We start from the raw sequence: 21,340 nt of genomic DNA on the forward strand, positions 1-21,340 counted from the left end.
TAGGTGAATAGCTATGCAACACTTGTTTAATTGAAGCATATTGTGCTGGATAACTAAACATTTATAATGTCTCAAAGGCGAGACCTATTGGCTATGCATTGGGGGACCTTTTATGTGTTTATGTAAAGCTATTGACTTTGCCAATGTTTCTAAGCTGTGCTGTAGAGAAGTGTGGCTGCTGTGCAGCATGCTGAGAAGTTGTAATTAAAATGTGTAAGAAGCACTGAGTGATGCTGTGGTGCAGGGCCAGACTGACTACCGGGCAGTTTGGAATGCTGCCGAGCTGGGGGCTGATTTTACTGCAGTGGTGGCTGATTTTGCTCATGGAGGCCTGCGTGTGCTTCGAAATAATTAAAGCAAAACTAATTTCGTTTAGCACACGCAGGTCTCCATGAACGAAATCAGGCCCCAGCTCTGCAGCATTCCAAACTGCCAGGTAGCCAGTCCGGCCCTGCTGTGGTGTCTGAGTGATGCTGTGCTGGCCTTGAGTTATGCAGCAGTGGTGTTGAATGATGCTGGGGTGGCGCTGAGTGATGCTGTGGTGGTGCTGAGTGATGCTGTGTTGGCGCTGAGTGAATCTGTGCACTTCCAATAAAGCGACCAGCCCTTTCTGGAGTCTACATGCGCCATGTTGCAATTTTATGTTAAAAATCCTAATATGCGCTAGAAGACTTCATGCTATTTTTGGGGAGATTATGTGACGATCAAACAAGGTTACTTAGCCAACAGTGCAATTATAAAGTTAATGCACACACGTTTTAAAAAGTAGAAAACATGTTATATGCCATAAAGTCTGTAGTGTAGGAGTAGTATTTTTATTATCCTGGTAATATTTTAATATAAGGACGGGACAGTGAAGTAATATGCACGCATCTTGTTATACTAAAAGCCAATGCGTGCACCATGAATTCTGTAGTATGGGGGCTGTTTTGATTATTTCCTGCAATATTTTTAAAGGTGTGAACGAATGCGCATGCACCTAAAGTTGTGCTTGGTGGAAACTTCAGTTTCTTTGGCTGTTAATGGCTTTTTTATCCGGCTCGCACTCTGGATAATTGATAACACAATAAAATGCACGTCCCTATCAAGTGAAAAAAAAGTCCAAGATAAAATTGGGAAAAAAATTTGAAAGCGCACAAGTAGAAGTTTTTGATTATTTAATGCAATGTTTTTAAAGGTGTGAATGTTGCTGTGAAAGAAAGCGCACTCGCCTTGCTGTTAAACGAAAGACAAGGGCGGGCGCCATGAAGTCTGTAGTATAGGCGTGGTTTTGAATGTTTCCTGCAATGTTTTTAAAGGTGTGAATGTTGCTATGAACGGAATCTCATTTTTCTTTTGTTAATGGTGATCAAGCTCACATAATAAAGACAAGCCCAGAATTGTGTGCAAAGTAAAATTTAGATGGCAAGTTAAACCAATACAATTGATCACGCACGCACCTAAAGTGGCATCGTATTGCACTCCGTGAAATAGAAGAATGCCAAACATGCGTAATGCAACAGGTCTCCTATTTGCACAGGATTACAGGAGCTCTGTGTGGGGAAGACCGCGTAATGGTGGTGGAGGACGGGAATTGTGGTGCTTGCCATAGCTTGGAGCTTGGTTGGGCATATAAGGGGATTGGTGTGGGCACGGCGGGTTGGTTCTGATTTCTACAGTAAACCTCGCAACCCGTTGAAAGTTCTCAGGGCAAAACACTGTTCATGTGCTCGCTTGCCTAGACCAAAAGACATGTGCAGCGACCCGCCAGGCGCAAGGATGGAAAAATTTGAAAGATACCGGGGCATAACTCTTAGCATCAGGGCTCGCCCATTGTGCTAAAAGCAGTACGCTTAAAGTGGAGCGGTGACTGGGTCTTTGCTTGTTACAGGGAATGCGGCAAAGAATTAAATATCCTGTCATTCAAGTATGTGAGATTGACCACACTGCACATTTATAAACTTGAAAAAATCTCGTGCCCCACAACCAACATTCGTTCACGGATGTCCTTGTCAATTGTCCTTTCAGCATGGCAATACGCCTAGAAGTACTAAGAACAAGCAGCGGCCCCAAAAGTAAAAGTGGTTGCGATCAAAGGATGGAAAACAAGCAACAAATACGAGCCCTTCGCGTGGTGGGGGGGGGGGGAGAGGAGGGGGCGGGCGCGATTCAGTAGCGGGAGCGATAATTGCTGCCAGATGGTGGCGCGCGCTCCCGCGATTGAATCTCCTGACGTGCATGCGTTGCCATTGAAGGCAATGGAACGCATGCACATGCTTGGCTGAAAAGCCAAAGCGCTCGGAAAAGGTCATTTTCCTTTGCCCCCTCCAAAAAACTTGAAAAACACAGGGTGCTTGGGGGGGGTTTCCCCCCCCAATAAAAAACGCACCTGTTGCAGCTTGTATGCGGAGTGAATCAGGAGGCAATCCATGTCGTTAGAGGGAGCGGAAAGACACTTCTGTTTCCTCTTAACGACGTGCGAGGTCAACACGGAAGAACATGAGAAGAGACGACGTGAAGCGGTAAGGGGAATATAAGATTTAAGAAAAAAAAGGGGTCCGATTTAGGGTTAAGGGCAGTGGAGGGGTATTTGTAAGAAGGGTTTCGGGTGGGGGAATAACCATTAACAAGAGTATACCCATGCCATGCATGAATTTACAACGAAAATCGTTGTAAAAGTATGCGTGGTAAAGGAATATTTGTGGTAATGGTGATGCGTGGGTAAGGCATTCCGTTGTAATGCATGTGTGGTAAAGGCATGTGTTACAACGCAATGCGTTGTAACCTCATACAACAGCTGCCCATTGGGTGTAACAAGCTGTGAAAATGGCCGCACGTGCCAACTGGATAAGCGGGTAGAAAGATATATGGTACCAGAGGAAGGTCTTCCCATTGCTAATATTACCCATAGTTGCAGTGCCCCGAACTTGTTGGATTACTGTGAATGAATGTTGATAATGTTTGCACGGTTTTGTTCATCACTATTTTCTACGACTGTCAATTTCATATTCACTTCCAATGAGCCTCTTGACTGGCATGCAACCCTTAGTTACCAGAGTAGGCTCGATCAGCTAGTTCACGGTTCGGTTTGTAGTTGCATAGTAATTTTCTGCATTTCTCCTGCAACTAAAAGAGATTTTTTTTAAGTACTTTTTGCCTGTACAAATAATGTGAAAACCTGCTGTAATCAAAATCCCACTGGTAACTTCTTGGAAAGGGAATTTAATGATATGTTCTCAGATGCCTTTTTCCAGAATGCATAAGGCGTAATAAGGCACACAATAAACTGTCATTGTTCTATTGCATTTAAGCTATCATTTCAGTAGCCTTTTTTAATTAAACATGTCTGCCCTCAATGGAAAAATGTTAAAAAAATATATTTTCAGTCTGTGAATGAGTGAGACGTCGTATCCTGGGGTAGTTTCATGTGAAACGTATTCCAGCCTAAAATACGGACGCTTGTATTGAGTTAGAAGGGATAATCCGTGGATGCAAAGACATTTCTCTTAAAGGAGACCACTATGATTTTACAGCGGGATCTGTAAAACAGCTACCGGATTTTTTAGACCTGGCAACTTTCTCCATAACTATTATTTATCACCATGTTGCCAAGGTGTGTCTATATATTTCATAACCGGACCATTGACATGTAATTCATAATTAAGAAATGTTGCCGACTTTCAGTGGGCTATGTTCGAAGTATAGAAAACAAAGAAAACATTGCTTGTTATACTTTCCATATGGTCGCAATGTTGCTTGACTTAGTGATTACGTCATGAATTAGTGCATTGTGACCACTGACCATTCATTGCGTCACGCAATGTGGCGCCCATCTTGAAAGTATAGAAAGCACTGTTTACTTGCTTCCTATATCTTTAGCATAGCTGTTTGCAGAAAAATCGAAAGGGAGGAGACACCCAGGGCATCACGAAGGAGCTGCCATCTCACACAGCCTGAGATTGGGGGGATGCACGGTCAGCTTCTTTAAAATAAAGAGTGCATGTGTAGTCTGAAAATTGACATTCCTACACACGGCGTGCTAAACAAGTAAAAAATCATGAAGAGTGTAAGGCTAAACCTAGGTTGGACCATACTGGCCATTTTCTCATGTTTTAAGATTCTGCGAAGGCTGCTGAAATAGATCCTATTAGAAAATTACATGTATTCATTTTTCTCATGGCTTTTCTGTCTTTGTTTGTTATAATAATCAGTCAGGATTAATTAAGGCAGCTTTAGAACACATTTTGCACTGTTTTTTTCTTATATTTGCCTTTTAAGTTACACACAAACTGATGAGGGGGTAAAAATAGCGGTTTAGTGATTTTCCTAATTTTTTTACCCACCAAGACATTAAAATTTGGCTCTTGTTGGTGAACAAAAATGGCCAGTTGGCAACCCGATCTACACCCAGTCACTCAAAATCAGGGTAACGGAGCTATCCTTCAGGGGTGGGCAGACACAGAATTGGGGTAAAACCACCAATAAGAAGCCAACTTGACAAGAAAGCTATCTAGTCATGAGCAAAGGTTAACTGTGGAATATTCTTTACAGTGCTGTCTCTGACAGACAGTGGTAGCTATGTGTAGTGGGAAAGTAAAATAAATAGTCTCTGTTATGAAGGGATTTATTTGCAGGGGGGCTTGGAGGTGCTCCAAAATAAATGCAAAAAGCAACATGCTTTTTTGCCACAGATTATTTCAAAGAATGAAATGTCAAATGAGATGGTATGATATATTTAGTAATGGGATATTTCACTCTTCTGATGCACTTTCTTTGAAATAGTGGCACAGCTCTTGCTCACTCCACAAGCAGACCAAATGTAATCCCGTCAGGCTCGTCTGCACCTGAGGAAAGAGAAACATTCAAATGATGTCTATTTAGCTATTTGCTGTTCTGGCCAGATATTCTGGCTTCAATTGTCTCCTATTTTATGAACCTTGCCCAGCTTCCATATTCAAGTTGTCATGCTTTGTTCGTACATGTCGGGGACGTTCAACTGGTGAGGCTTTTCCCAGACCTCATTTTTATCTCTCCAGCGCATGTATTTGAGCCCCTTTCTGCATTTGCATTTTCTTTTTGCACCAAGCAGTAAAATAAACGTCTCTTTCAGTATACAACCACTAATAGATTGAAAACGCTAACAAATTGTGACTACTTGTAAATCTACGAAGTGTATAGAAAGGAGAGCACGGCATGTGTTTTTCTCCTGCTTCATCTTTCCAGGTGAGGCAAGTGTACAAGATCACTAAGGCAGCTACAGTTACCTTGCTGGAGTGAGGGCTCGCAATTCCACGCTGCTATTGGTCTCACTAGATTAACACGGACAGCGATTCGCTGTCGCTCTTCTCTAATTGTGCCTTTAATTCCAGCTACTGCGTTTCTAAGCGCTAGATTCTGATGCTGGTGCACCTTGAATTCACCCTAAGTCCCCCAGAATAGGATAGAGAAGCCCAGCCAATCTCTCATCCTGGTCTCTGAATGCAGAAGGGGGTTGGAGAGGCTGTTGCATAAATAACCTTAGTGGATGAATGGAAGGCTAAATATGGAGCAGATATTACTTCAACTTTCAGCTGGGAGCCCATGTGATGTCTTGCCCGAAAGGCCTACAATCTAGACAACTAGAGATACCCAGAAAACTTCAGTTTGTGTTGCCTGAACATTGTGTTAGTAAAGGGTAGGCCTTGAAGAGGTACTATTTTAAGAAAGATGTTTCCAGAAATGCTTGATTAATGGGGTGCACAGAGTGAGGTTTTTAGCTCATTCTCTCTGAAAGGAATTCTCACAATGCAGACCCAAGAAACCTTTAACATGGTTTCTGTCTCAAACTGAAACCCAGAGAAATCTTTGGCAGTTAGGTATGACTTTGTGTGTTCCACAGCTCTGCTCTGAAACCTTTACTGTTGTATCCTGGCTTACTGGTATGCAACCGTTTCAACGCAACTTTTACAACGGATTACTTTTACAACGCAACTACTACAATGCAGGATCCTTTACAACGAATGCCTTTACAACGCATCACATTACATAGCAGATGCTATTACAACGCATGCCATTACATCGTAAGTATAGGTAAGTATATCATTTTATTTAAACATTTATTTATTTCCAATTTTTTTTAAAATTAATTTAATAAATATTAAAAATAAATGTAATAAATCATTTAAAGTAATTTAATATATATAGTTTTGGGGTACAGGGGTATTTTTAGGGTTCAGGGCTAGGTTTGGGTTTTGGGGTACTGGGGTATTTTTAGGGTTCAGGGCTGGGTTTGGTTTTGGGGTGCTGGGTATTTTTAGGGTTCAGGGCTAGGTTTGGGTTTTGGGGTACTTGGGTACCCTGAATTTTAGGGTTCAGGGCTGGGTTTAGTTTTGGGGTACTTGGGTATTTTTAGGGTTCAGGGATAGGTTTGGGTTTTGGGGTACTTGGGTATTTTTAGGGTCAGTTTAAAAAAAATACTTTATATAAATTAAAAAAATAATGTTAATAATTTTATTATTTATTAATAATAGTTCTTTAAAAATTAAAATTAAAGTAATTTTTACCCCTACACTATCCAGCACTTACCCTACTATTACACTCCCCTCGAGTTAGAATATTATTTATAAACACCTAAACTATTTTTTTAAATATATATATATATATATATATATATATATATATATATATATATATATATATATATACAAATAAATTAATTAAAAACTAATTTAATAAATAAAATTAAATATTAATTACATTTTTTTTATAAAATAATATACTTACCTATGCTTACGTTGTAATGGCATGATTTGTCATAGCATCTGCTATGTAATGTCATGCATTGTAAAGGCATTCGTTGTAAAGGATTCTGCGTTGTAAAAATTGCGTTGTAATGGTGTGCGATGTAAATGTATGCGTTGTTACATCATACATCCTGGCTTACTATATTGTCAGTACACTTGCACCTAAATCTGTTCATGCTCGATTAGCGGTGACCCCATCCTTTAGACATCTGTACTTTGCGAAACTGTGACCTGCTCTTCCAACATCTTTCCTAATCATCTTTCGAGACATTATTAGGCCTGGGCAGTAAATTCCGTTCAGCTCGCGGAATTTGGGTAATTTTGCGTTCCGCAGAGAACGCAAAATTGCCCAGAATTCTGCGTTCCGCGACTTAGCGAAATGTTTTGCTTGTTCTCGTTCTCAAAATGCGTGTTTGCGAGATATTTCCCCCCGAGCACGCAAACAGCAATTGGGAACAAGAAAAAAGCATCGCGAACAAGCAATTCCGCGTGTTCGCGGAATTTCTGCGTGTTCACGGAGATTTTTTACCGTTTCGCTGAGATTTGCGTAATGCGGTTTCACAAATTCCGCCCACCCCTAGACATTATGCAGACCTGAAATGATACTTAGCCAGCTTATATTATGCGACATCTTTTTACAGTCCAATAACTGTTGCTTTTGTCTAATCAGATCCATTGTGTGCTGTTACGCACTGTATTAGTTTTATTGGAGGGTTGAGCTTTGAAAGATGTACATATCAGTAACCAGTGAATGCACTTGGTGTTGAGTTTTAGCTATACAAAAAATCAGATTTGTGTTAAGTCAGACAGGATGTTAGCCGTCATCATGGATTTAGTTGGATCGGCGACCACAAGTTGATATCACGTAGGTTGTCTTTTCAAATATTTAATGCCATTCAATCTTCAACTGCTAGGTGGCAGGAGCATTTTGACGCTTAAACAGTTCATGCTGCGAGTGGGAATAGAAAGAACTCCTCGTGATGAGTACTTGCGAAACACGTTCTTGAAAGATTACAAGGCACAGTCACTGTTGAAGGCGATCGGACAGATGTCCGAGTCTGTGGTTCTGTATGTTTAAATAGAATCGGCGTAAGTGGATGACAACGTTTTTTTCAATCCAGATTATAGGGCTTGGTTTAGATTTTGGCGGACTGGTTTCTTCTCAAAACGTTAACAGATATCCCGTCTGCCGAAATATAAATCCCATAGGATATAATGGGATTTATATTTAGACGGACGGGATAGCAGTCTTTCTTACACGAGCCGCATACATATCGCTGTGACGCTTCAATTTAGGGAACGAAGGCAGCTGTAAAATGTGTTTTAAAACAGCGGTTTAGATATTTGTCAAACGAGTCATTTGTACAGTATTGCTTAAACCAGAATTTCTGAAAGTTATTAAATAAAAATCAATATTTTCTTTTGAAGGCTTCAACAGAAAGACGCCTTGATTTCTTCGCTGGAAAAGGAGGCTGTAAATCTAAAAGAAAGTTTGGAACAGCAAAGGTTACACAATAAAGTAAGTTAAGCTGTATATTTACTCACAAAAGCGGCTACATATTTACAAAAAGGAAGTTAGAAATAATTTTTACTAATTTAAATTAACAACCATACATTTTTATTTTTATTTTAGGCAGCAGAAGAGGCAGAGATTCAGCTGCAAACGAGGTACATGTCAATTGATGTATTGCCATAATGTCATGTTCGCTTATCACATAAATAACGTCAAGATAAAATGCTAGCGTTTTCTTATTACTATTGCTAGCACAGATGGTCATGAAACCCCGAGCATGTTTAGATTGTGAAGGTTCGAGGACATGATGGAACAGGTGCTGAGACAATTCTTAACACTCTCCTCTTCATGCCTAGCTTGCCCTTTCTCTCACTCTGTTACTGAAAGAACTTAAGACAGTTTTTTTTATTCTGCAAAGTTGCGTAAGGAGCAAAACTTTCAGCGCAGCAAAGGACTATTCATATTATTTGATGATGCTTTTCAACACCATCTTGCCTGTATTTTAGCTGGCCTCTGCTCTCAGTATCCCATCAAAGTGAAGTGTCTGTGTGCCACCTTTGTCTAGTCTCCATCAGCCATTGACCAACCTCTTTCTGGTGGCTTTGCCTGCATGGGATAACTCCAATACTGGTCCACAACTGTGTACACCCCTAAAAGGAGTCTCACTGCTCAAACACTTTCCTGGGAGATTTCACCCTAGGTAGCATAATAAATTACATTACCTTTCATCTCCAAGACCCTTCTTCAGAACGTATTCCCCCTGTGCGGTGCTGCTGCCCTGTGGATCAACCAAGACCCTAAAAGACCTTTGGCGTTTGTTCAAAAGGTTTTGTTTCACCACCATGTAGCATGTTCGAGGCCAAGATATAGCCATAGTGTTCATAGCAGTTCTCATTCTATTTTCATAACACAAGTCAACCTTTTATTTGGCAAAGTACAGATTTCTTGTTTCCCCTGTTCTTGCTAAGCTTGACTTGAGAGGCAGTTAGCTCTGATGGGCTCTTGCTCTGGAATTTGTCCTTCATTGCAAACTAATGGTCATAGAGCCCTTGTAAATAAAATACAACACACTAAAAGCATATCTTAGTCTGCCCGAATTATGCTGTCACCTACTGAGGATTGCTCCACCCTCTTGCTTTAAAAATGCATTATCTTCCCCCCGTGATACAGACAACCGGGTCCACCTGAGTGCACACAGACCGCCCATGAAAGGCTCAGAGATGAATGGGCAAGATGGTGGGGTCGTTCACACATCAATGCAAATTGTATGGCTGACACAAAGTATTCTCTCTGCATTGAATACCCCTTCTTTGTATAGGATCCTTTGATAATCTGGAGCAGAGGCTGGTTCCTGCAGAGCCATACCCTTAAGCCAATTGGATACTATCTCCTGCCTAGAAATGTTCTTGGCAATGAATTTATGTTGGGTGGGCCTGAACCATAGTTTAGTATTTCATAGCCCACAAGGACAACATATAAGGACATTGTTTCCTGTTATTTTTGTTGTTCCCTGAACTGCATCCACCTTCAGAATATCATGCTAATTTCTGGCATCGGTCTTCCATTATAAGCTTAAAATATATATAAGGAAAGATGTGGCTGCAGGCATGTTTTTTCGGCTATCAACATGGCTCTCAAAGGTAGACTTGAGACCTTTATTTGTTGTTGTCGACAAATGCAATTCCATACTAAAGACAAATTAACTAGTGCATGTGTCTAGATCGAGTAGCTTATACTTACTCCCTCAGTTAGCTCACTTATAGTTGTTAGTATCTGGCTTCTCCCATTTTCATTCCATAGGTTTGGTTCACTCCCATTGTAAACGTTTAGCAGGTGTAGTTTGCACCATAACATCTACTCCCAATGCAATATGGTACATGCAGCTTAATTCGCTCATACCAGAGTCAGTTTGCAGTTCAGTTTATTCACTCATCTTGTTATTTTATGAGTCAGTACTGCAGATCTCCCAACTCATGTAGTATGTTTTTTGTTTACCATTCATCAAAAAGTATTCTATTCTCACCATTTTACTATTCATCACTGAAGAGCGTTCTTTCCATTTGATTGTGCTTGCATGCCGCTTTGACATAACTTGGATGAACAAGCCTCGCCTAGTTAACCGGCTACAGAAGGATGGTAGGATAATTATGAGGCTAAGACGTAGTCAGCAGGCTCCAAACTTAAGCAGATGTAAAAACATCTAGGTATCCAGTATACTGTGGGCATCACCATGCACAGATGGAATTTAGCACCCAAATGCAATAAAATTTTATCCAACCAAATATTAAGAGTTTTTCGGTGAATAAAGACGTAAATAGTAGAAAAAGTGTTGTTTTGTATTATAAAACCAAAGTATCTTATTTTTGTCTTCCTAAGCTTGTACAATTGTTAATCTCCCGTTGTGATTTCTGTTGGACCATATGACTTTGATACAGAGGCCTTGATACAGAGGCCTGAAATTGCTCCGGTACATACGCGAGTACCTGATCCAGTCCAGTTTTTTTTACTTTGCATATTGGGATGTGTAGCTTTTATTTCATAACGAAATAAACCAGGGCTACATGTACCAAAATGAAAAGCAAAAAAACACTGGATGAGCTCCTCAAGCGGGGAGCTGGGAAACTTGAGCAGTCCATTAATGGCAGTTTAGGGAGACTGAAAACTCTTTGTTTCCGAAGTGATTCCATTACCTCCAATCTCTAAGCCCAGTGAAACTTATATACATTTGACAGTTGGCTGCCATAAGTGTGGCAGGGTATGCTCAGACGTCAGTCCCTTGCTCACTTTGCCACTGGATTCAAGCAAGCCGGGCTGAAGACGGCTGGAATGCCAGAAACCGGTCCTCGGAAGCTTGTTTCCGGTCCAGGGAAGACATGGCTTGGCAGTTCGGGCTGGACTGTTCCCATGAGGCACAGGGTCAGACTGATTTGCATATAGCCATGTCTGAACTGGGGTGGCAGAGGGGGCTAAAGAACGGTGATGGATTAAACCCAGATCTTTTGACTGGGTGTGAGTGTTTGATTGATTCAGATGCTTTGTCCATCACCACCCCCTTTTGTACCGCTTTTGGCCGCCATAAGTGTGGCAGGGTATGCTCAGACGTGAATCCCTTGCTCACTTTGCCACTGGATTCAAGCAAGCCGGGCTGAAGACGGCTGGAATGCCAGAAACCGGTCCTCGGAAGCTTGTTTCCGGTCCAGGGAAGACATGGCTTGGCAGTTCGGGCTGGACTGTTCCCATGAGGCACAGGGTCAGACTGATTTGCATATAGCCATGTCTGAATTGGGGTGGCAGAGTGGGCTAAAGAACGGTGATGGATTAAACCCAGACCTTTTGACTGGGTGTGAGTGTTTGATTGATTCAGATGCTTCGTCCATCACCACCCCCTTTTGTACTGAAATTGCTTAGGTACATACGTGAGTACCTGATCCAGTCCAGTTTTTTTTACTTTGCATATTGGGATGTGTAGCTCTTATTTCATGAAATAAACCAGGGCTACATGTACCAAAATGGAAAGCAAAAAAACACTGGATGAGCTCCTCAAGCGGGGAGCTGGGAAACTTGAGCAGTCCATTAATGGCAGTTTAGGGAGACTGAACACTTTGTTTCCGAAGTGATTCCATTACCTCCAATCTCTAAGCCCAGTGAAACTTAGACACATTTGACAGTTTAAAAGTGTCACTTCCTTTGCATAATACTTTGTAAATTACTACCTATTTTGTTATTTTACTTGTCAAGATTGCAGCACACTAGTTCAGAGGAAGATGTAGGAGTTGGCCTGTTGTAATGATCAGAACTGAATATCTATGAATATATTTCATAGCTTCTGATCAAGCTTTGTGCCTTACAGCATACTGTTTTAATAACATCTATAAACTTTGAACATGTCTGCATTTATGTGTCAACAAAGATGCTAAAATCCCATCTCATTCTGGAGTGCAAATTGTACTTTGTGGCACTTTAGAAAGATATTTTTAACCAAAAAAGAGGGACTGTGGGCTTTATCGAGGTCCAGCATACATGCCCAAATGAAGTCGAACAAAATAAGTATGCAGTTTCTAATGGGGCAAGGGGGAGCAAGGTCAGCTAACTGAGGGAATGTCCTCACTTAATGGCGGGAGGGAAGGGGGATTCCTCCTTTTGGAATTAGGACCCTCACACACCCAGCCAGCTGGGTGTCATGCTTCATCATAGGGCTTGCACCTAGTCAGGTTAGCGCTGCAATACCTGACTGGCTCCCTATGAGGGACTCTTTGGCAGAGATCTTTTATTCCATGATGTTTGGTGCTGTGGGTTTGAGGGGCCTAAAGGTGTAGATGTGTGAGAAGTGACGGTCAATGGACCGTGCAAGGATTAAAACAGAAGATGGAAGTCCAGACAGAACAAATTTAATGACTATGGCTTCCAACCTGGTTAAAAAAATAGAAGTGGTGCACTCCTGATATTCCAATAGGAGGAATCCCCCTTTCCTCCCGCCATTAACTGAGGACATTCCCGCACTTAGCTGACCTTGCTCCTCCTTGCCCCGTTAGGAACTGCATACCTATTTTCTTTGACTTTAGAAAGATAACCACGGTTATTTCTTTTTATCTTTGAATATCGCTGCAGTATACTGCAGATCTTGTCACTGAGACCCTGTGATTTTCCTTCTTTTAATGTCCCACTTAACAATGTCAGGTTAACGTGATAAAGACTTCTTACTGCTGATTCCTTACCTTGGAATTCTCCCCAGACATTAGACTGGATCTGGAATTTTATTGTCAGCAGTACCTTTGCACGTTGGTAAGTGGCGCTGTTCGGCTCCAAGTGGCACCGTTGGAGTTTGCCCCGCAAGTGACGTTCATTGTGCCTATATAGGCACCGCCTAGGTGTGCTGTCGCCCATTTATGTCTTTCCATGTCAGTCAGTGCTGATCCAGGACGAGCTACCCCATAGTCACTTTTTGACGAAGAGCCTGATTTAGATCTTGGCTGACAGGGTAGTCTGTCCCAACGGTGATGATATCCCATCCACCGAAAAATAAAGTCCATTATATCCTGTGGGGTTTATATTTTGGTGGACGGGATATCTGTCACCGTTGTGACAGAGTAACCTGTCTGAGATCTAAATCAGGCTCTAAGGCTATTTCGACATTTTGTTGAAGTTTATTTTGAGGTCTTTCCTCCTAGTGTGATAGGAATGTTCTCAACGAAGGCTGACTTCAATTCCTGCAGCACTTGTCATCAACAGATGTCGGTGAGGGACCTGCACCTTGGTTGCCTGTTTTGCCTTGAACAAGACCTTGACCCGACGGCCGGCCTTGACTGCTGTGCCATGCATCTTACGGCATTGAGGGAGTGATCCCTCAAGCTCCTGGTGGCTTGACATGTGATGCTGCAACACTTGAGGTCCTGTCCCAGAGTATGGTCCCGGGAGCGTCCATATAGTCAGTCCGAAGTTGTTGTCTCATTTCATGTTGTCAAGCCATTCGAGTAAGTCTCCTCCCATACGAAGGAAAAAAAGTTGAAGCATGCGTCAACATTCTCGTTGGTCAAGCCTCGAGAGTGTCTCTTGAGGCCTGGCTTTGCCTTTAACCTAGTGCTTGGGCTGAATCTGTGCCTCCCCACATTTCCAGGAGCCGGAGTGCTCCCGCCAAAATACTAGAGTTTTACGAGGTCATGCTTCTCATATTTGAGCAGCAGTTTCCCCTGATGCGACTGTTGGCCCTGTGGGTTCAGGAGAGGCCCCTACAGGGTCCATGCTGGTGGCTCAGGCGCCAACCAGGCTTTAAGGATCCTCAGATGGATCCGGATCGGCGACGCTCATGCCAAGTGACCTTCCCTGGCGCCGGTCCTCAGACAGATGACCCCGGTGCCGCTGGGGCCATCCCCATTCCCAAGTTCAATATGGATCCGGAGGGACATCGTTCCACCCCGGCGCCGACAGGAGCCATGCCTTCCAGACCGGTGACTGAGCACTATTCCTATGACCTAGGACTCTGGAAGAATAATAGGGTTCCCTGGACCCTGAAGAGTACCAGCCTTATGACTCCTTGGAGTGGTGTGAGGATCTAGGTGAAGCGAGCAGGCTGGATATTTCTCCAGATACTAGCATGCTTTCTCCCCTACCATGGCTACGGAGGTGGGAGCATCATTCGCAGTGGTGGTGTGAAGGGGCTAGTGAGGTCCTGGACCTTAGGTTGCCCTCATGGCAGTCAAGACTAATGTCTGGATGGAAATGCTCCTGCTGAGAGTGTTCCCTTCTGAACCACTGCTCACATTTCATGAAGCACTTGCTTATGTCCTACTTGGGACCTGGTCCAAGCCTAGCACAGGGGCACCTGTGAACAGGACTATTGCCCGCCGCCACTGCCTCGCTCTCCGGGACCCCAAATTCCTCATGGAACACCCTACGCCAGAGAGCTTTGCTGTCCAAGCCTCCACTTTGCATGTAAATCTTGGCGCATTCTGAACTGCCCCTCCGGATCGGGAATCCAAGAAATTCAGGCAAGAACATTTTTTCTTTCACCAGCCTGACAATGTGGTCAGTAAACACTGCATGCCTTTCGGGCTGCTATTTACACGCTCTGTGGGATACTTGCACAAGTGCTTCCTTTGGTCCCGGAGGAGGCCAGGATATTGCTCTCTCTGGCTGTTGCTGATGGAAGGGATGCAGCTAAGTTCAACATTCCCTGTGGCCTAGACACATCTAACTCACTAGGTGGAGTGGTTTCATTGACAGTGGCCCTGTGATGCTACACCTGGTAGAGGACTATTTGCTTTTCTGGGTATGTCCAGATGTCACTCATGGACATGTCCTTTGATGGCTCCCGTCTCTACGGAAACAAGGCAAATTCAGTGCTGGAGCGTTTTAAGAACAGCAGGGCTACGGCCAGGTCCTTGGGCCTTTCTATTGTCCCTCGTCACCCTCAATCTGCCTTTCACTCATTTTGTGGCCTTGGAAGGGGCGTAAAGCTGTGTCCTTACCTGTCCAGCCACCAACCTTTCTAACCTTGCGTGGACATGGTACCTACTGGCCCCGTGGGTCAGATGGTCAGTGGTAGGGTCCCCCCCCCAGCAGCCTCCAAACTCTCTTAGCCTGCTTGTTACCATAATGAGCACCCAGTGGACTTCAGGACTCACCATCGCCTGCCCTGATGGCCATCCAGAACATCAGACGGGTGGGTCTTGACGATTGTCTGAAGGGGCTACTACCTCCCCTTAGAGACTACCTCTCCCTCCATGCCACCTACTGAAGATAGGCTGATGAAGGACCACTTAACTCTTCTCCAACTAGGAAATGATGGCTCTTTTGGCCAAAAGAACCAGAGAGAGAGTGTTGGTTCCAGAAGTGGGTTGCGGTTATTATTCCTGCTACTTTCTGGTGCCCAAGAAGGATGGAGGCCATCGTCCTTTCCCCAGCCTGCGCTCTCAACTTCTTCCTCAAGAAGAAGTTCAAAAAGCTTACTCTTGCTCATGTCCTATTTGCCTTGGATCGAGTAGACTGGATGGTAGTGTTGGACATGCAGGACGCATATTTCGGTAGTCCCATACTGCCTGCCTACAGGCTCTACCTGCGGTTCACAGTTGTCCATGGGCACTTTCAGTTCTCTGTGCTCTCCTTTAGCCTCACCGGCGCCACTAAGGTGATGGAGGTGGTTTCAGGTCATCTGCGGAGATCAGGGTAGCCAGGTGGGTAGCCAGTCTTCCCCAGTCTTGAAGACTGGCTGTTGGAGGCAAGCTCTCCCCAGGGCGGTGGTCTCCCACCTCCAGACCATGGCTGACCTCCTGCATTCGCTGGGGTTCACTATCAACCTGCTGAAATCACATCTGACTCCGTTTCAGACGCTTCCTTTCATTGGAGCTGTTCTGGACATGGTGCAGTTTCGTTCGGGTTTAAGCTCCTGAATGGCAAATCCAGGATATTCAGGCTATGATATTGCTGTTTAAGCATCTGTCTTGGATTTCGGTGAGACGGACTCTGAGACTGCTAAGCCACATGGCCTACTGCTGTTGACACATGAACATTGGCATATGCGGGCTATGCTGTGGTACCTGAAGTTCCAGTGGGCGCTGCATCAGGGGTATTTCTCTGACATGGGCCAGATCTCAGAGGCAAGTGCGAAAGGTTTGCAGTGGTGGTTAATGAACAACAATTGGATCAGCAGCAGACCCCTCTCCCTTCCCCAACCAGATCTCATAGTAGTGACTGATGTGTCACTCCTGGAACTGGGCAGCCATCTGGGAGCGGTGGAGATCAGAGGACTCAGGTTCATGAAGAATCAGGACTCCACATCAACCTTTTAGAGCTTTAAGTGATCTAATTTGCTTTAAAAGCCTTTCTCCCCTCCTCCCAGGGAAGGCTGGTGCAAGTGTTCATGTACAACACCACCGCCATGTGGTACTGCAACAAATAGGGTAGTATGGGGGCTGCGGACTCTGTCAAAAATCCCTGCATCGCTAGACAAAGCTGGAACAGCAGGGCATATCCCTGGTGGTTCAACATCTGATGGGTTCTCTGAATGCCAGAGCGGACAAACTCAGCCATGTGGACAACGGAAGGCAGCTCCATCGAGAGGTGGCGCTTGGTCCCTTTCAGCAGTGGGTAGAGCCTTGGTTAGATCTGTTCGCCACCATCGAGAACACGCAATGTCAGCACTACTGTTCGCTAGAGTTTGCAAGTCGACTCTTGCTCGAAGAGGCTTTTCATCTTGAGTGTAGCTCAGTCCTTTCCACCCAGTCCTTACCATTGCTGCCCAGAGTTCTCAAGAAGCTCAGGAACGACTGGGCCCCAAATCATCCTTGTGGCTCTGGAGTGGGCACAGAGTCTGATATCCTGAGCTGATGAGCATGGGCATCGGTCCTCTAATCAGGCTGCCCCATTGGAAGGCACTTCTATTGCAGCAGCAGAGGAGGGGTCTCCATCTGAACCTGTCCATGCTCCGCCTTCTTGTGTGGAGATTGAGCTGCAACAGTTGACTGCCATTGACCTTCCTGCTGAAGTCTGTAACGTTATCTTGGCAGCCAAGAGCCACTCCAACAAGACTGTTTACACCTGCTGTTGGGCAAAATTTGTGGCATGGTGTACAGAAAGACAACTGAACCCCTTTCTCCCTTACTTTCTCAGGTTCTCCTGTTTATTCTTTCCATTGCCCAGTGGGGCTCTGTTCTGGCACTGTTAAGGGTTATCTTTCTGTAATGTCTGCTTTTTATCGCTTGCCTGACCAACCATACCATTTCCAAACCTCTATTGTACATAGGTTTTTGAAAAGGTTTGCAACATTTTGTTTCTTCACTCACCTTTCATTATGCCTCAATTGGACCTTGATCTGCTCCTGATGTTCCTGATGTGCACTCCGTTTGAGCCCATACATAACTGTCCAGGCTTCTTACCACCAAGGTGGCCTTTCTAGTGGGAATAGGATCTTCCCAGAGGGTCGTGAGCTTCAGGGCTCATCATCCAAGCCTCTTTATCCTAACATCTGCCTATACAAACTTGTGCTTCGTACAAGAGCTTACTTTCTTCCAAAAGTGGTCACTGCATTTCATGTAGGCCTACTTTGTAAACTCCTGCCTCATTCCTTCAAGGTAGAGGAGTGACTTCACTGTCTGGACCGCCAAATATAATTGCTGTTCTACCTTGACCGCAAATGAGAGTGTAGGACGGACGACCAGATCCTCATGGGGTATGTTGGAGTGAAGAAACAACAAGGTGTACAAAAGAGGACCCTTTCATGATGGATCCTTATCTGTATCCAACTCTGCTATGGGTTGGCTAAGAAGCAACCCCCTGAGGGTTAGCTTGCTCAATCCACCAGAGCTAAAGCGGCCACAACTGAGTTAGCTCACAAAGTTGCGGTCCTGGACATCTTCCAGGCAGCAGCGTGGGCATTTCTACACAGGTTTACCAAAGACTACTGTCTGGACAGTCCGGTCCGTAGTGATAGACACTTTGCTTGTTCAGTCCTGCAGGACTTCCTCATATGAAATTGGTCCCCAGACCCACCTCCAGAAAGGTATTGCTTGGGTATCTAGTCGGTAAGGAATCTGCGGCTAGAACTCTCTATCAGATGAACAAGTTACTTACCTTCTGTAACGCCTTATCTGGTAGAGACTCCATCTAGCGACAGATTCCTTTCTGACCCACACATCCTCCCCACTCTGTGAAGGGATTTCTAGCAACAGGGCTTTCCCCTTTCAGGCCCTAATTTTCCACACCAGTGGTCAGTCTACTTTGTGGTTCTGGCATGCAAAGTCATGATAAGTAACTGACATCAGCAGGCCTAAGTGGCGCCTATATATGTACCACAAACGTCGATTTTGGCGCAGGCGCATTCAATGATGCACTCTGTGCTGAACAATGCCCCATACCAGCGCACAGGGGTACTGCTCGGGGGGAAAATTTCCAGATCCAGTCTGACGCCGGTCAATAATTCTAAGGTGAGATATCTGCGGCTAGATGGTCTCTATCAGATAAGTCATTACGAAGGTAAGTAACTTGTTCTTTAATTGTTTTGTTATAGATTTATCGTGGGGGGAACTTATTAGACAAAAAAACCTTTTAGTTGATAACCTTCAAATACACCAAAGCCCAGAAGTTTTCATCATCTCCGACTAAATACAGACCATATCGGGAGTGATGGAGTTTTCATGTGATTGCCCACTAGTGGCTGTTAAAAGATTTGGCTAGTCAAATATTTTATTTGGGTTTTCTAAATGAGGCAACCACAAAGAACTTTGCACAACTAAAACACAACACTTTTTGAAGTTGATAAAAATGTATTGTGTGTCTTTCAGGCTTCAAGAGAAAGAAGGCTTGATTTCCTCATTGCAGAAGGATGCTCTCAAGTTCAAAGAAACTGTGGAACAACATAGTCTAACAAATAATGTAAGAAAGTTGAATTGGTAATGGTAGAGATTGCCAGTGCACATTTTAATTTCAGCTGTAATGTTTTCATCTAAAGGGGATAGGTGAAGTGATTTTCTATTTCCTAAATGTAAAATCGATTGCAGTTAACTTGAAACACTAAATTAGAAGGAAAAGAGTGGTAAAATACTGTGTTACGGTCTAAGGCGATGGGGTGTTAGAATTTATCACATCGTCATTCCCACTCTCAGACAAGTCTACCGTTCAGGTGATTGACTTTTTCTCCTGCTTGAGAAGGTCATGAGTTGAACTAAATGACTTTAGCTATGCCATTCAAGCAGTTGTTACATTTGAGTAGAATTTTCAGTTTCAATTTTAAGTTCATTAACCATTTCTTGAGTTCAATTTGTTCATCAAATTGTGTGCTGGAATTCATGGCCAGATTTCTTCAGAAAACACACTGAATACGAAGCATTTTGATTAAGTGCTGTCCCATTTTCTTCGTCTTCCCAGGTTTCTATATATGACATTTCCACTTTGTACTCTCCTCCTTCATTTATGATAGTACGGCTATATTCAAGTATTGAATGCATCCATTTCTAAGATACATTTCTTACTTAAACTTGTCTTGAGCGACACAGCACAGGCCGCACCAACACTTGTGAAAACTAACGAGTTTTAATCAATTAAGTGATACTCTCTACCCGTGAAGGGCTACTATCCTCAAACGTGTCTAGAAATGCACAGTACTGGCTGCGCCAACAATGGTGAAAACAAAAGAATTTTACTGAAGTAAGTGTTATCATGCACTGCATGATGACCATAATGTGTCTGGGCAAACTGAGTGGTGGGATATGAGGCAGTGTGCCCCCTTTGTTACATTTGTTACTCAAATGTAGTGCATTCCCGAAGAACTGCTCTAAAAACAACTGCTCAGTGACATCGCATTCTGGGAATGATTCATCAAGATAAAAAGCTTTTGCTGTTTGATTGTGAATGTAGAGGTAGTGTGTAGAGTTACTCTGTCATCATAGCCCTTGTCAAATTTCTGGAAATATTGAAAAGCACCTTAGAAAGATGGGATGTTTCTTTCTTTTGAAGTACCTTTCTCAACAATCCATGTAAATTAACTAGTGGATGTTTAGTCGACTTCTGCATACTGAATGGTCCAAATGGCCACTAAGGTGATACATATGGGCCAAGTGGTTGAACTGGCTCTCTCAAAAACTCAAAACCCTTTTGCTTAGCTCAGCAGGTGCTGTTCCAGTTATATCACCCAGGTAAAATAGACATAATTTTCATCTGTTTGCGTAATCTTGTCAATGTCCAGCCTGTGGAAACTCAGTTACTCTGTAAGCCAGACAACATTGCTCTTCATGCTTGGTGCCTCCCAGCTTTAACATGACAGACCTCTGCTTTTCTCCCTAGTGAGGCCACTTTGCCAGTATTCACTTATAGAGTCCAAGATAACTAGCATAACGACTTATGCAGCTATTGGGATGTGTTGGTGACTGAATTGAAGCCTCTAAAACCTGACTCAATTCTATCCACTGCCTCTTTTCCAGTAAAACAATGAAAGGAAGACTGCCCATGTGTCGAAATGTTTGATTTTGATTTAAGATTTTTAAAGCCCCTGAATCACCCCCCCCCCCCCAGGGGGTATCGCCGCGCTAGCGAACTGCTTAGTCGGCCAGAGAAAGAGGAATTGATTAAAACAATGTAGTCTTCAGAAGCCTACAGAACTGCAAGTGATCATAGCACTCCCGCAATTGGATTGGTAATTGGTTCCAGAAGGTAGGGACTAAGTGGAAGAAAGCTTTTTCACCTAGCCAAGATTTGTGCAGCGTGGGACCACAAGTCGAGAATTGGTCCCTGAGCGTGGTGTCCTGGGAGGCTGGTATTTTTAAAATTTATAACTAGGTCTTTGCCATTTAGAGATTTATGCACAATGCAGCAGATCTTAAAGCGGATCCGCTTCCGCACTGGCAGCCAGTGCAGTCTCTGCAAAAGGGGAAGGGAGCGAATAAGGGAAGGAGCTTTGGAGACCAGTCGGACAGTGGTGTTTTGGACCACTTGCAATTTGTTCAGAGAAGCTTCACTGGCTGAGATCAGCAAAGCATTGCAGTAGTCTAGGCGGCTTAGTACAAGTGCCTGGATAAGGGGTTTCTATAGTGGACAAGGGGAGAAGGGAAATACTATTCGCAGAGCATGGAAACAGGCG

The 21,340-nt window shown here is 43.7% G+C and overlaps 1 protein-coding gene across 7 annotated transcripts in view; it reads left to right on the forward strand.

Moving 5' to 3' along the window:
* RRBP1 (ribosome binding protein 1) overlaps window positions 1-21,340 on the forward strand; it is a 331,988-nt gene that overhangs the window by 170,034 nt on the left and 140,614 nt on the right. For all 7 annotated transcript variants that reach the window (XM_086926921.1, XM_086926923.1, XM_086926925.1 and 4 more), the window contains exons 15-17: window positions 8,190-8,280; window positions 8,395-8,429; window positions 19,050-19,140. In XM_086926921.1, coding sequence (XP_086783047.1) covers window positions 8,190-8,280; window positions 8,395-8,429; window positions 19,050-19,140 — 217 coding nt within the window. The remainder of the gene's footprint in view (window positions 1-8,189; window positions 8,281-8,394; window positions 8,430-19,049; window positions 19,141-21,340) is intronic.

The sequence above is a fragment of the Lissotriton vulgaris genome, chromosome 6 (genome assembly GCF_964263255.1).
Source record: "Lissotriton vulgaris chromosome 6, aLisVul1.2, whole genome shotgun sequence".
Classification (NCBI taxonomy): Eukaryota; Metazoa; Chordata; class Amphibia; order Caudata; family Salamandridae; genus Lissotriton; species Lissotriton vulgaris.